This window comes from Elephas maximus, chromosome X (assembly GCF_024166365.1).
Source record: "Elephas maximus indicus isolate mEleMax1 chromosome X, mEleMax1 primary haplotype, whole genome shotgun sequence".
NCBI classification, from domain to species: Eukaryota; Metazoa; Chordata; class Mammalia; order Proboscidea; family Elephantidae; genus Elephas; species Elephas maximus.
Window position 1 is genome coordinate 32,542,003 of NC_064846.1, and position 16,737 is coordinate 32,558,739.

At 36.5% G+C, this 16,737-nt stretch overlaps 1 protein-coding gene across 6 annotated transcripts in view; it reads right to left on the reverse strand.

Annotated features, from left to right (window-relative positions):
- Window positions 1-3,664: 3,664 nt before the first annotated feature.
- The window catches only part of STAG2 (stromal antigen 2), a 133,349-nt gene continuing 120,276 nt past the window's right edge, over window positions 3,665-16,737 (reverse strand). For 5 of the 6 annotated variants that reach the window (XM_049871230.1, XM_049871234.1, XM_049871231.1 and 2 more), the window contains exons 30-34: window positions 15,108-15,297; window positions 14,907-15,017; window positions 11,710-11,836; window positions 10,282-10,359; window positions 3,665-5,574 (exon numbers count right to left, since the gene is read on the reverse strand). In XM_049871230.1, coding sequence (XP_049727187.1) covers window positions 5,551-5,574; window positions 10,282-10,359; window positions 11,710-11,836; window positions 14,907-15,017; window positions 15,108-15,297 — 530 coding nt within the window. In that variant the 3' untranslated portion in view covers window positions 3,665-5,550. The remainder of the gene's footprint in view (window positions 5,575-10,281; window positions 10,360-11,709; window positions 11,837-14,906; window positions 15,018-15,107; window positions 15,298-16,737) is intronic. The other variant, XM_049871235.1, reaches the window with a different exon arrangement.

Below are 16,737 nucleotides of genomic sequence, written 5' to 3' on the forward strand. Positions count from 1 at the left end.
GGCAAGATTATTTGGCAAGATGAAGGTTATTGGGACCTTGGTAATAGTCTCTGAGGAGTGGTAGGAATGCATGCCTGACTGGAGTGCATTCAAGGGAGAACGGGACTAGTAGACAGCAAAAGGACAGAAATGGGCTTAGGGGAATGTTTAGTCAAGGGAGTGTCTGTTTTGGGTTTTAAGATGGGAGATGTTGCGTGTTGTTAGGATTCATCCAGTTGAGGAGGAAACCAATAATGCAGGGGAAGGGAGAGAGAGGATTAACTGCAGGCTCCAGTGCCTTAGAAACAGGGACAGCTTATCCACGGCAACAGAAGGAAATACAGAGCATATGAATATAGACACAAGTAGGTGGGTACCTTTGGTAGCGGGAAGATGAAGGGAAGTGGTTAGGAGCATAGACTGTGAAGTCAGATGGCCTGGATTCAAATCGAGACGACATCATTTACATGTTACGTACTCTTAGGCAAGTTAATTTAACCTGTTCATCAGTTTCCTTATCTGTAAAATACTGATAATAGCAACTACAAGTGTGTTGCAAAAATCAAACAATAAAGCACATAGAATAGTGCTTGGCACACAGTAAATACCCAACAAGTATTACCTACTATGTCTTCAAGTTAGTCATAATTCTGTTATAAATATTGTACATTTAAAAGGTAACTTAAACATACTCTAAACTTAAGATGGCAGAGGACAAACAACAAAGCAAACACTCTAAACTGACCTTCCATTTTTGCATTTTTAGCCCAGAACTGATTTTGATGAAGGAACCTACTTTTCAAGAATTTACAGCTTATTACTGACAGAACTACACATCTAATACACTGCAGGAAAAGTACTATTTTCCTCAATAGTAGAAGGCCTAATGTGACCAAAACATCCATATTATTAAACAAACCAATTTATCACGGCTCATTTAAAGGCACTGTTTTGGATATTTGCCAATTATGAGAACATCACACATAAAACTAAAATACCAAAGTTACCATAGGTACCAGTTATGAATTTTTTTTTTCCATTTTGAAGCTGACATGAGGTAGTGGATGGTCAACTATCTTCTGGTCTTGCCCTGCCCACCCATAAGCAATTAAGTAATTCTTACAACCATGAAGGTCATTTATGCTATCTCCTTTGTCTAAAATTCTCAATGTAGGTCACCCAGTCCTCTTTCAATTAGCATGCCTCTCAGCCTCTAAAATTCAAGTCAAGCAGCAGCTTTGTCCGTACTAGCCAAAAAGTGGAAATAATCCAAATGTCCATCAACTAGTGAATGGATAAACCATTATGTCTTTACAATCGAATACCACTCAGGAATAAAAAGGAATGAATTGTTGATACATGCAACATGGATAAATCTTAAAAACGTTACACCAAGGGAAAGAGACTTTACCAAAAAATACATACTCCATGGTTCCACTCACATTACATTCTAGAACAGCCACATTTAATCTATGCTGGAAATAATAGTTTTTGCCTTTGTAGGAGGGACAGGAGCAGGGATTGACTAGGGGACATAAAAGAACTTTCTGGGTTCATGGTAAAGGTCAATACCTTTGATAGGGGCTTGGGTTATCATCAAAACTCAGCAAATATTCACTTACAGTTTGTTTCATTATACATAAGTTTTACATCAAAATAAAAAATGGTATAAACAGTAAATTTTTTAAATTTATTGTGCTTTAAGTTTACAAATCGAGTCAGTCTCTCATACAAAAACTTATACACACCTTGCTATGTACTCCTAGCTGCTCTCCCCTAATGAGACAGCACACTCCTTCAACCTTGTACCACCCATGTCCACTCAACCAGTTCTGCCCCCCTCTGCCTTCTCATCTCCCCTCCAGACAGGAGATGCCCACATAGTCTCACGTGTCTACTTGATCCTTCTATCCCTTAGTCTAGTCCAATCCTGGTCTGAAGAGCTGGCTTTGGGAATGGGTTCCAGTCTTGGGCTAGCAGAGGGTCCCTCCAGTCTCAGTCAGACCATTTAAATACTCAATTCTTAATGATATACATGCAAAAGTATTTAGGGGGTGGTGTACCCATGTTTGTAATTTACTTTGAAATATATAAACTGATAAGACAGATTCGATGATAAAGTACGTATGTGTTCACTGTTGTGTGAAAATTCTTAATAAAACAGGGAAAACCTCAAGTGTAGCCTTATAAGAAGCCTCGCAGAGCACACCTACTCTTAGTAACCCTCATCTGTGCTCCCACCAAAAAAATTACTTATTTATTTAAACACCCAGTAAAAGTCTAACATTGAACTTAACTCCAATTTTATATTAGCTCTGCCTCTGCATTCCAACCCCAAGTGGAACTGTGAGCAATTTGAAAGCAGTCTATCTTACTGCTCAGCAGCTAGCACAGTGCCAGGCATACAGTAGACAATTAAAACCTGTTGACCGAAATGATGTGTTCGGTAAACTTCATCACCTAGTTTCTTCAGGACCAAAGGCCTCGTGTTTCACTGGCTCCTTTTTCTTTACAACCACCAGAATCATCTATCCAACCCGGAACTCATCCAAATGAAACCATACAAGTTCTCTTTGTGGCAGGATGTTGAAAAGATCTCTTCTGGGCTATCCTACTGTTCTTTCCCAGTCTCCCAACTTCTAAAAACGTGATAGGCTCAAATTTAATTTATATCCTCTTTATAGAAGCCAGCTGTGTAGCACAGTAAGGACAATGTTTATTCACACCACTCAATTCGCTAGCCAGCTGGACTCTTTAAAGAAGCTCCATTTCCTCACCGTGGCGTAATGAGCAAATATGAATTATTTATCCTTACGTGTCAAATAGTTTCAATGCTTCTCAGGACTTAAAGTCCTATTAACAGTACTGACTACTCAAGCTTAGTGGCTAATAGAGGGCCATGCTGCCAGACTACTTGAGCTTGAATGCCAGTACCATCACTCACTAGCCATATAACCTTGCCCCAAGAATTTCAGCCTCTCTGTGCCTCATTTTCCTCACCTCCTCCTGATTTGTTAACAGGGATATCAACATGTATCACATATTGTCATGAGGCTTAATGAGTTATTACGTGTAAGCCAAGAAGCTTGCTCCTCACCAGCATCATTTTCTGTCTTATATTCTAGTCCAATCCTGTTCGAAGAGTTGGCTTTGGGAACGGCTCCTGTCTTGTGCTAACAGAAGGTCTGGAGACCACGACCTCCGGGGTCCTTCTAGTCTCAGTCAGACCATTAAGTCTGGTCTTTTTATAAGAATTTGAGGTCTGCATCCCACTGCTCTCCTGCTTAATTATTTTCTTTCTCTCTCCACTAGATCTGTGAGGGAAGGACTGAGCTTGTTTTGTTCAGTGTTAGATCTCTAACATGCCTAGCACATAGTTAAGCATTTGAATGTGTCCTGAATGAACAATGTAGACATCTGAAAGTGTTTAACCCCTATCAGATAAAGATTAAAATAATATGGTTGCAAGCTTCTATCCTGAAATATTAACCCAATTAGAGATTTAGTCTCATTTAAAAATGCAAGATTTACTAAAAATATGAAATGGTGATGTTTTCTATAAATTGTTCCCACTCAAACATGTTAGAGAGGTAACAACAGGTATCACGTTTCTAAGCCATAGTTAAACAGTTAATTTCTAAACCATTGTAGCCACCCCTCCCCATCAATTACAAAAGATAAAACATACAACATATTGTAGGTTTATTTTTATTCAAAAAGTTACTGTCTCAAGACATAAATACAAATCAGAAAACAGTACAATTAGGACAATAGAATGTGGAGGACAACAGGTTAGAGTAATATATAAAACATTTTTAGCTGGTTGAAAACAAAGCTGTAAGAACTGCTTTCACAAAGAAGTACTCCTTTCAAGAGTGAGGAAAAAAATCAACTTAGGTTTAAAATCATATATACAGTCCTCTCAGCAGTTCTAGTAAATGCAGTGGTGTGAAAACAACATAGGCAATACTTTTGCACATAATATTTGTTGGTGGAAAATTTGTTAAGTCTGGTTTCATTTGTTATTAACCAAGATTTAATAAAATAACTGTATCATGATCTTTTAGCTAACCTATGGTTTTTGGCTACCACAGCCCAATGCTTGTTGATTTCTGACTCTAAAAACTGGAAGCCTTTTGGTATTCACCCATCTGAAGATATTCTTGTATTGCAAGCATATTAAGGCATGGAATGATTAAAATAATATACCTCAAGAACTGAGAGACGACTGACAAAAGATAGATACACATGTAATATAAGTTAATATTTTGTTTTAAACGATGTCTAGCTGCCTAAGCCTCGCAAAATGAGTTGATGTCAAAATGGCAAGTAGCCACTTTCTGTTTTAAACTAATTTGTGAAAGGACATAAAATGAAGTTTAAAGCTTAGCTTTCAAAGAATATTATGGGTTATGAATTCTATTATCCCATCTAATTTACATACAGAGGAAATGTACTGTAACCTGTTAGAAGTATCTTTAACCTGAAGACTGCTTGCAAAGACAGATAGATAAAACAATATAAAATACAAATTTAAAAATCATTTTAAAGCATGAACACTCATGCTTTTCTATTTTTAAACATTGTTAAACTTTCAATATATTTCTGAAACCTCATAATTTTAAGTTGGAATTTAAAAGTAAGAAAAAACTAAACAAACTGCGCAATTATAAAATCAGCACCAATTTATATATATATATAATTTTATTTAAAATTTAGATCCCTATTCCCACACTCTAATAAGCTGTATAATTTTTGTTTAGAATTTTTCTGCAAACATACTACAATAAGCTTCTTTTATTTGGAGACAAAATACAGTGGCACTACTGGAAGGAATATCACAACATTACATTTTTTATCTTAAAGGACAAGCAAACTTTCAGGGTTGATAATGGGATAAGCCTGTTTGAAACTGGTTACCTTCTGGCAGTTCACTGCATCTGGATATTTCTGAAAAGTATAGAGAAGCTCTTGAATTTTAAAAATATCTTAAAATACATTTTAGATGAAAAAATTGTAAAAGTTCTGCTTATAATTCTCCACAATTACAATATTTAAAACAAAGCTTTGTTGATTGGTGTTTGAAGCATTTAAATTTAGAATGCTAAAAACAGATCTATCGTATAATTTCAGGATGGGGGAAATAAATTCTTCCTTAACTTTGATTCTTGGATGTAAACAGAAATCCAGCAGAGGTCATCATTATTTATACACCCAGTAAATAAATGTGAGAGAATTCCTATCTGTACCAAATACCTCTTCAGATTGTTATTTAAAAAAAAAAAAGCATGAAATAATTGATTCAAAAGCCAACTAACAGAGAGCATAAATAAAATATTTACTTTCTAAGAAAAACTGTAGCTTATCATCAAATTGTTTACTTGTCCTTTACTTTTTTTCAGGCAAACAAAACTGCCCCTCAATGCACTTGATCTTGGTAAGCATAAGCATGTCATATTCTCCTTAGAGAAAAATCTGTACAGAATATCACTGTATCTACCACACTTTATTTTCAAATTTCTTCTTCCACTTAGAAAATGACTTCACCGCACATTTAATTGTGTACTGGTATTAAAACATTGACACCCCAAGAACCTAATGAGAGAGAGGAGATAAAAAAAATCTTGTTACGATAGCCATTCATTTCTTTGCAAAATATATATGTAAACATTACATTAAAAACAAAAACGTCTAACACTTGTTATGCTTAACAACATGCTAAAAAAAATCACTTAGAAAACTTCCCCTCTCTCCAGATATATAATTCTAAAGTTAAACTGACCATCAATAAATAACAAAATAATAAAATCAGGACTAATCAGGATGCTAGCTACTTACCTTACGAATACAACTGAGAAATGATTTCTACACAGTGAGCTTCTACAGAGCAGGGACTATGCCTTATTTCTGCATATACACACCCGTAAAACCTAGGTAATGCCCTAAAACATAGGCAATCGACATTTTAATGAACAAATGAATGTGCTCCTTGACAAATACTTCTGGCAGAGTTTAAGAAAGCCTTGCAAACTTGGTCATTTGCACTCCGAAGTGGATATAGTTTTTTAAAAAGCATTTGAATTCACGGAGCAAAAACCTCCAAGAACATACAAGTATGTAAAAAACAAGAAGATTTCTTTAGAAAATCTGCCCTGAGCGAATGAACAGAACTACAAATCTTAAGAAATCAAGTAAGTATGGGGAAACCTGGGCAAACTGACTTATACTGATGTCTTTCTGTATATCCCAGTTGGGAAAAAAAACGTTAGGTAAAATCTAATTACTTGTCACTAACTAAAAGTAAAAGCAGATCACAGGGCAACTCTCCCTTGTTAATTAAACAAGAACAGAACATACCTTTTATCTGTGTATACTAAAAGTTAGGCTGTTCAATCAAAGTCCCAAAATTTACTATGTCAATTAAGTAATATTTTAAAATACTATAATGAGCTAGTAAGAAGTGATATTAAAGCCAGAGGTAATGGGCTGAAATTGAGATAACAAAAGACTTTACTTGTAAGTAAAGTCTCACTTTAACAAAAGTCATGGCACTCACTAAGTTTTTGAACAGAAGGAATTGTGTATTTTCAGATGAAGAAGAAAATATGTGATTGAAGCCTCTTTGTAATGAACTATCAAGTAAAGTGTTTTGAATCCCCAGCAGAGAGAACAAAAAGGATCAATGCTTCCCACTTCTTACTTGTCATCCACCGTAACCACCACTACTACATACCCCCTTTGTCCTCCACCACCCCCAAACTTCAGGGTTGTTCTTTGTTGTCCGAGTCAGATTTTGGGTGGCCAGGCTGTTTCCACCAAAGAGGCCTAGGTAATGTTTAAAGGTCCCTTCTAGCCGTAACACTCTGTGACTCTGGGTGAGGAAAGGTCTGATGATTACTGATGAAAGGATAAAATCTGAATTAACAAATCTTAGTATAAAGCGTGGCAAGAAGACGAACTCAAGTTCTTTTCAGAGTGCGTAAGACAGCACCTGAACGGATTTTTTTTTTAATTCTGTTTGTGTATAGACTGGGTTCTAACTATATTCTTCCAACAGAACATTAAATTAACTCCACTATACTGAGCCCTTCTTTTACCAACCTTTTACTACAGGTAATTCTAGTCAGAGAAGCTCAACACAGGAGAAGGGCAACATTAATAATACTTATTCTCTTTTTGTACTAACACAAACCCACCTGTTTCTGATGCTAACATTTATAAACTCACATGTATTTAAAAAGTACAAATATCAGATTTTGGTGTGATGTGGCAATACTGGTCCACTAGTAACAGGAAATGATCCTTCCCTATCTACAATGGGATAAACCAGTTTTGTTTCCAGATATGAAACCAACTATATTAAAAATCTAGAATCATATATATATATATATATATATATATATATATATATAAATAATGCAATTAAAAAATTATCTCAGAGTTTTTATATTATCACTCCTGGATGACATAAATGCCATGTTATTACAAAAGATACATTTAGGATTTATTATAATAACCTCAAGTATCTATACTACCGTGCTTTACCTCATTTAGAATCAGAGAATCTTATAACTGGGCATAAAAAGGCATAAATCCCTATTTTATTATGTTTTGATGATTCACTGATCATAGGCTTGAATAAAAACAGGTGTAGGCCATTGTATAAAGGCAAACAAAGATTTTTACATTTTGAAATTTCTGTTATTCTATTTCTTTAAATTACTGTTGATACAACACGTAGTGAAGTTTAATGTTTATTTAAAAATAAACTCATATTAACTTTTATTAAAAATAGGGTCAAAGACTAAAAAATACCATGACCCTGAGATTACTAAGCACTCAGTTATGTACCATTAGGCTGCTGCCATCATGTGGTAATACTGTAAAACTACAGGTATAGGTACATGTACTCATTTTCCTCATCTTAGTAGCAGAAGCAGCTGAACTGCTAAGCTACTATCAAATTAAAAAAAGTCTCTCCAAAAACCAATCCAGTTGCCCTCAAAGTCAATTTCAACTCATTAAGTTGCTATAAATAACAAGTAACTATTAGGGCCCTATCTTTGGCCTCACTCACATTGTAGTTTTCTCTAAATATTAAGTGTCAAAACCAGGTACGTACATATTTTACATTGCTGTTTCATTATTCCAATAATATGAAGTAAAAAAAAAAGTCTTTTTGCAAGTCTAGTAAGTGACAAAGGAGCCCTGGTGGCACAGTGATTAAAGCACTCAGCCACTAACTGAAAGGTTGGCGACTGGAACCCACCAGCCACTCCGCAGGAGAAAGATGGCGCAGTCTCCTTCTGGAAAGATTCCAGTCCTATAGGCAAGGCAGTTCTACTCTGTCCCATAGAATCGCTATGAGTCAAAATCTACTTGACAGCAATGGGTTTGGTTGTTTTAGGGTTTAGTAAGTGACAAGTGACAAAGCAAACAAATGCTTAAAATTCTCCTGAATAGATGAACACGTGGGAAAAAAAGAGAGAGAGATCTTTACTACCCATATTAATTTTGTCTACAGTTAACCATTTGCACTTCTAACTTAATTTTACTGGTGTTTCTTCCAAATGAGGTCTGACTGGAGTTTTAGGAAGTGCAACAGTAAGAGACACCAGAAGGTTTCTAAAGCAAAAGGAACTGGGACCCAATCACTGCTCTGACACTAGCGGTGTAACTCTGAGCAAGTCACGGAATAACCTCTTCAGTCTGTTTCCTTGGGTGTAAAAATGGGACTCTCCCATCATCTCTTTCAAAGGTTGCTGAGAGAATCAAAATAACTCATTTGGCCTAGTGCAATGAGGCACGTAAGCACTCCAATACTGGCGTCCTTCCACTCAAAGTGATACTCCAGATGCACTCCTTAAGGGCAGGGAGGGGATGTCATTCACTTAACACCAACATTCAGCTCAATAAATGGAGTGAAAGCATTTCATCGTTCTAGCTTTTACTCCTCATCACAATCACTGCCTTAACAAATTGAGAAGATACATACACCTAGACTATATCAAAGAAACCATATACCTCAATATGGACTTAAAACTACAGACTTACGGGGAGGAGCAATACTATGATTTAAGACTTGCTACATAAACTATGATCCCTGGACCTGAAAGCACTGATAGCACTTGTTAGAAACGCACACTCTCATTAGAAATGCAGACCCTCAGGCCACACTCCAGAACTACTGAAGCTGAATCTACTTTTTAAAAAGATCTCCAGATGACCCATATGCACACTAGAGTTTGAGAAACACTGACTTAAAAGATCCCAAGGTGGCCTGCCTGTTCAAAGGTTCTACTATCTGCCCTTTTATGAAATGCCTTCCTTTGGGTCAAAATTGTAACTGGCTTTGACATGCTAGTGTATATTAGTTTATCAAAATACTTCCAAGGGCTATCTGAAAGCAGATTACGAGGTATGGAAAGACATGAAGGAATGGTAGAAATCAAGGCATAAAAGGCAGGCCTCAGATACGATGACAGTCACCTAAGGTAGGTGTTAAGAGGAAGAAGTATAAATGAATAGACACTTAAATGTGAGATGGGAGAGTACTTCAATGATTTATTCATATGACAAATCAAATTAAACACCTGCTAGGGAGAACTCGAGATGAGTTAAGATTGTTGTCCCTGCCTGGAGAGTTCAGTCTACTGAGGGACCTGGACGTGTTGAATATCCTATCTCATTACACCAGTCTGGTAATTACCACAATAAAACCCTGTGCAAAGTGTTACAGGAATAGAGAAGAAAGTATCTATCTGAAAAAGCCAGCAAAAACTCCATAGGTAATGTCAGAAATGAGTACTAAAGGAAGAATTCACTAAATGGAAAAGGGACATCCCTGGCAGAGAGAAAAGCTTATACAAAATCACGGAGTCATGAAAAATCAGTTTGTTTGAGGAACTATGAGATGTGGCATGGCTGCAGTGCAGGATACGTATAAGGAAAAGGTCAAGGTTAAGGTGGCAAGGAGCAAGGCCATGAAAGGCTTTGTTTGCCAGGCTGAGGAGCCAGAATTTTTACAGGCAATCTTTCAGTGGGCAACCCAAACCTACAGAAAAAGTTTAAATACCATAATATAACATTCAAGTCCCAGCCTACCAGGAATTCAAAGGCACTTTTAATCTATCACCACCACTACGTTCCTCCCCCACCACCGAAGTCCTGCCTGCCTCTTTTTCTCATGTCCAGTTGTTTTCATCCATTCTCAATGTTCTGTCCTAGCTCTTCAACTTCAAACTTAAGGATTGCCTATACATCTGATTTTGCAATTCTGGGGTACACTTAAATTAAACCTACTGATTCATCCATAATTGAAGCTGGATCGAAGAAATCAGGCTTCAGTTCTGTTCTCTCTCGTCTGTTCTTTGATGGTGGCTACAGGGGAAAAAAAATAAGCTCACGCTTGCCATTTCTATAAACCAGACAATAACGGAAAACATTCAAATTACTTATCAAGTATTCACATGATCTATGTAACTACAAGTGTACCTGATGATACTTTAAATTCTCCATATTCAGACTATAAAATGTTTAAAAGTACAAAAGCAATTCATTCATGGAAAATTATTCTCAAAAACAATAAGTAGAAGGCTCATTTTTCTTCTTGCTTTCTTAATATGCCTCTCTCAAATCTTCACTTTCCTTTAAAGGCACCAAAGTGTACTAGAGATACACCGTGGTATACTACAAAGTAGAATCGGAAGAACTGATTAGCCTCGGCTTTACTGCTTCCTAGTTTTGTCTCCTTGGATAGGGTAACTGGCTAAGCTTCACTAGCCTCAATCCACTGAAACTAGCTCATCACAGAGCTGAGTGAGATGTGTGGCACAATTAGGTAAGTGGAAGTACTTTGTAAACTTACAAAGTTCTAATCATGTATCTGATGTAATTATTGTATTAATAAGGAACACATCACTACATATATTTACTTAGATGCTTCCAAAATTTAAGCAATTTTACTTTATTATCTGATACGGAATTGTGTCTCAATAACAGGGTAGTATTGAGTTAATAATGTAACATTTTGATAACAGTAAATAAACAGAAAATTGTAAGGTTATGTGATACTATACTATCCCATGAAATATTTTTGAAAAACTTCATACCATTAAACATCATTTTATTTCCATAGTCAATATGATATAATGTACAGGGAAAATATATTCTTTAAATCTATATATTCCTAAATTAGCCTCAAAGGCAAACACGCTATTTTTATCATCTTAACCTAGGACCTAACACTCACCATACTCACCACCCTCCCCGCAAACCCTTCGTGTATATCTAAACACGTGGCAACTTTTTTTTTTTAATTGTGCTTTAAGTGACAGGTTACTAATCAAGTCAGTCTCTCGTACAAAAATTTACATACACCTTGCTATAGACTCCTAATTGCTCTCCCCCTAATGAGAAAGCACACTCCTTCCCTCCACTCTCTCTCCTCGTGTCCATTTGGCCAGCTTCTGACCCCCTCTGCCTTCTCATCTCCCCTCCAGACAGGAGATGCCAACATAGTCTCATGTGTCTACTTGAGCCAAGAAGCTCACTCTTCACCAGTATCATCTTCTATCTCACGGTACCTGGAAACTATTTAATTTTTTTTTCAGAACTTATTTTTCACGGTAAGTATTTGTCTCCTCTAATAAACGACAAGTATAAGACTACCCAACATAATTTCCAAATAATCTAAAATGAGAATCTTACACAAATCATTAAGCTTCTTACCAAGTCTATATCCATGGTATCAAAATCCATTCCCTCGTTAAGATCCTCAATCCTCCCTTCTGAGGACATCATAACATCTTCAACAATTGGCTCTTCATCATCTTCCATTAGGCTTGTACCACGCCGACTAGAGAAATACAAACAAAGGTCAAGATCTGAACTAATGCGCTGGCTATTAATATACTGGCAGCAACTATGTGGCTCTCTATATTCAATTTTAATGGAAAATGATGGAATTAAAGGTCAGGGAGAATGATTAGGCATTGATCATGTCATCAATGATGTCAAAACCCCAATGTTCACTTGTTTAAAAATGTTCAGGAGTTATGTTTATCCTACGTTCTTTCAAGACATTTAGCTTGATAGTTCTGATATCCCATATACAAATTCAATGAGAAATTCCCACATGGGAACATATAAGATACCTCAAATCCTTTTTGAAAGTAGGCAGGGTACAAATTAATAAACAAACATAAACAGAGACCAAAGAAAATAACATTCTCCAGATACATATTATTTTCATCAATAAATAATGTTAATTTCACCCAATCACTCACTCATTCACTCAGTGCGTAATGAGTACCAGGCACTCACTCACTCATTCACTCAGTGCCTACTGTGTGCCAGGTGTACACTGTGTCCTATGGATGCAAAAAAAAGATGAACACGATATGGTTCCTGCTCTCAAGGAGCTCACAATCTACCATGAGAAACAGAGGTAAACACTTATGACAAAATGTGGTAAATATTGCAATAGAAGCATGTATGCATCAAGTGCTAGCTATAAGGAAATACCAAAAGAAGAAAATAATTCTGCCTCAGAAAGAAATGAGCAATATTTACACTGGAACTTGGATTCCGTGCCCTATGAAATGCAAAGCTGTGATATATATGGGAAATCAAAATTAAAAATTAAGACCAAAAGCTCTGTATGCTATCACATAATTATAGAGAATAAACCCAAGTGCACAAATTAGTCCAGATCAGCATAAAAGAGTCAACATAAAAGAGTGAAATTAAGTGTGACTGGCTCACCACACTGGCCAACTTTTTCTCATCCAAAAACAAACAAAAATATCAGTTATTTATTGAATGCTTACAACTTACATGATATTTGTAACACTGGGTCTTAAAAGATATAAAAATAGAAAGACAAGATGCCTGGATCTAGGCTATCTTTTAAGCTTCCTCTTGTGGGGAAGACAAATATGTTGACGAGGGTCCTTATTTCCTAAAAGTTCTGAATAATAAAAGACAATCTCACTATATTTGGTGGAAGTAACTGGGAAGGGAATGTGTGTGCTTTACAGGCCATGTTATCGAAAACCAGAAATCCATTCTGCATTTTGTTTGGAGTATAAGAAAGATATATGTGATACGAACTATGGGGGGAAAAAACCAGATAATTAGGGCAGACACCATTACAGAAAACTTTCTGCAAAACAAAAATGCTTTAAAGTACCAGGCAATAGACCACTTATGATACAACAACCAAAAGACTATCTGGTGATAGTTATTTTACTGGGATAATCGCTTGGAGCTGCCTGGGGGAGTTTACCTATAGCTGGGAATTAAAATGAATTGCAAACCAAAATATAATGACAAATGGTACTGTGTAAAGAGATGCTGTGGAAGAAATCTTGGGAACTGGTGGAAAGTTCCCAGGGAGAGATATGAATCAAATGATTGCATGGCAGAATTCTAGAATTTCTGGGCTGGTGTCTGGTTAGATGCCAAAGAATCAGCTATAGAACTCAGCATGAAGTAAGAACAAATATTAAGGGAAATGTAGCCACAGAAACTGAGAAGAGGAGAGAAACAAGTGGTGTTACAGATGATGACCATGTTAGCCAGGCTGGTATCGCTATACATACGTGTAATAGAGAATACTTTGTCTCCAGATGTTCCTAATACCATTCTGAAGGTAACTAAACACAATCTATACAGGCTACCACTCATCTGGTAAATGACCATTTTTCAAGAAAAAAAAAATAAGTGAAACTTTTATCATTAAAAAAAATGTATATATAGGTTTTTAAAAACGAAGTGGGTTTAACATCCCTATCTCATGGTATCAAAACGTATCACATTATGTTGCAAGTTCAAAGCTTTCAAACTTAAAAACTTAATAAAAAGCATCACACCTTCCCCTTTATACCAAATAAGACATGAAAAACAGTATCTAAAGACTGCCTGTCTGCCACTTCTTTAAGAGCCAAAGCTAATGAAGATTTCAGAAAGGTTTATAAAGTTCTCATACAGACTTCAGTAAAAAACAAAGTATTTGAAAGTTAAACCACAAAATTGTAAAGCAGCAAGCATTTAACCATTCAATGAACATTTACTGAGAACCTTTTATGTGCCAAGCACTGACAGGCAATGAATGTGGTCCCTGCCCTTGAGGAGCTCACAGTCTAGAGAAGGGGAGAAACTCATACCAAATTATTACAATATCACATGGTAAATGCTGTAAGGAATATGAACGAACAAAGTGTTATGGGAGCAGAGATGACTGCAGCTTCACGTGACACCGGAGCTTGTTCCTTTACGATGACTTTACCCGTTGCCAGGGGATGCGTTATGACACTAAAATGTAGGAAGGGTCATATTTTGAAGGGTCTTGCATGCCATGAGCTAAGGACTTTGGACTTTATTCTGCAGGCAATGGGGAGCCATGGAGAGGTTTTAAGTAGGAGAATTACATGATCAAATTTTTATTCTAGAATAATTCTGAATGGCAGTGTGAATGATGAAGCAGTGGTGGGGGGAAGGTGGTAGAAGGGGAGGGGTTTGGTGAGGGGATAAATAAATGGGAGATTTCAGGGAAGAAAATCAGTTAGGAAGCTAACACAACAGTTCAGGTGAGAGATGAGGGCCTGAACTGATATGAGGGGAAGCAATTAAGATGTAACAAAACTGGACTTTTGGCTATAATTCTGTGTACCAAAATAAACAAGGATTTGTATTTAAACTTTTCCAACAGATCAAGCTAGGATTGGTCCTTTGGCTAACTAGTTAAGAGTGAACTTAAAAAGACTTTTTTTTTCTGTTGGAAAGACCAATTTTTAGTTCCTTGATTATTTCAGCTTAGTTACTCTAGAGAGTCTGCTGAAATTTTTAGGTAAGGCACACATTAAAATATGTTAAAATAAATTAGTGAACTTCCTAGACTCAGACAATAAGGCACTCTCACTTACATGGCATGCTGAAGATTAGTTCGCAGTTTAACATAGCTCATTGCTGCTCTCTCCTGCTGTTGCCTTGCTTCCTCTTGTTGTCTTTGAGCTAACATCCATGTTACCTGCGTGCTTCAAGGAGAATTTTATTCTTCTTTTAACGTAACTTTTTTCTATGTAATTAATAAAGTTACAGTACAGAAAATTATCAAATGTACTTACTTATAATCAAGAGGAGTTTGATGATGTTCAGTCTGCATTGGATAGACACTCATGAAGCTATCCTCAGGTCGTAATCTTTTAGGCTCTCTCATAATAGTTGATGTGAGCTGTGGTGTCTGCATCATAACTGGGGTGTGCAGCGTTTGTTCTCTGTTTAACCACATACTGTCACTACTGCTACTTTCTTCAGCTGAAAAAGAAAGTTAACAGCAGTGAAGTTTGGTCACAAATTTTGACTAATAAGATGTCTAATATAACCAGGTCAGGTCAAGAAACATCTAGTTGCATTCCATATGCTAGTGTAGTGCTAGGAACACGGAGGTACAAAGGTAAATAAGGTGCAGTCTCTACCCTGCCCTTAAAGTCTACTTGTGGAGGCAGCTGAAATACAGTGGGGTATGGGCTAGTAGAGAGGTAGCACCAGTGGAATGGGAGCAATGAGATGAATCAGAACAGAGGAGATATTGGCTGGGCTCTGAAGGGCTTTCTAAGCAGAAGGGGAAAAATAAGCAAAAGGACTAAGGCATTAAACAACAGTAACTGGACCATACTAATTTGCTGATACTCAGCTATTTTTTCACCTATAAAAACAATTTCATATGGCTCAACCTAATGGCTTGGTACTCCTGGAGTATAAAGACTGAAGAGAGTGGAAAAGATGAGATGAGATAAAGACATAAGAATTAATTTGTGCGAAGTCTTGTATGCTGTGTTAAGGTAACAAGGAACTGCTGCTGACAGTTTTAAGGAAGGGAAGCGATTTGGTGAACGACATATTTAGCGTGGCGGCAGTGTGGAGGGTGGACTTAAGAACAGGAACACTGGTAAGCAAACAGGCCAATTCGGAGGCTAACTGTACAGTCCAGATGAGTAAGAAGTGGTAACAGGAATGGAGACAATGGGAAAGTGGTTCTCAATCTATGAGATGCAGACATCTGAGCAAGTCTTAATAATGCTGCAAAGGGCCAATAAATCCATATGCACACAAAGCACTGGACTAAAAAAAGAACATGTTTCACACCTGCAAACATGAGTTTTTTATTTTTTTCAAATGTCTGAGGTTGCTATCAGGATTAATAAAAGATAAATTCCATACAAATGTCACTGAATTAAACGGGAATTTTTAATATCTTATATTTGGGAGGTACAATCAACAGCACTTGATTAATTGAATGTGAATGTGGAAGAAAACTTACTAGAAGATTATTTATATAGATGCACATGTTAAGTTTTTAAGAGGGGAGTGAGAAGAAAAACGTGCTAATAGCTAATACCTAGTAATGGATAGCAATGTGCTAACAGTAACAGACAGTAATAGACATAAATTTTACAATTTGCGATATAATTACATCAGCTTTTCAGTTTCACTGTGTTGAGGCTCCAATTTTGTCTTCAAAACTGTATTGACCAAGACAATTTATGCAGGTTTATCCTTCATTCTTTTAACTTACTGATTTTAACCAGAATTTCTATGGTTCTCTCAAAAACCTAAGAGAGTACTGACTCTTTTTGAAGTATTTGGTTTGATAAACCAAACATAAACACCAATTCATAAGGAAAAGAAGGATTTAATGGCCCAGCATAAATCCATAATATTAACTATTGGTTCAGATGAGAATAACATCTTAAA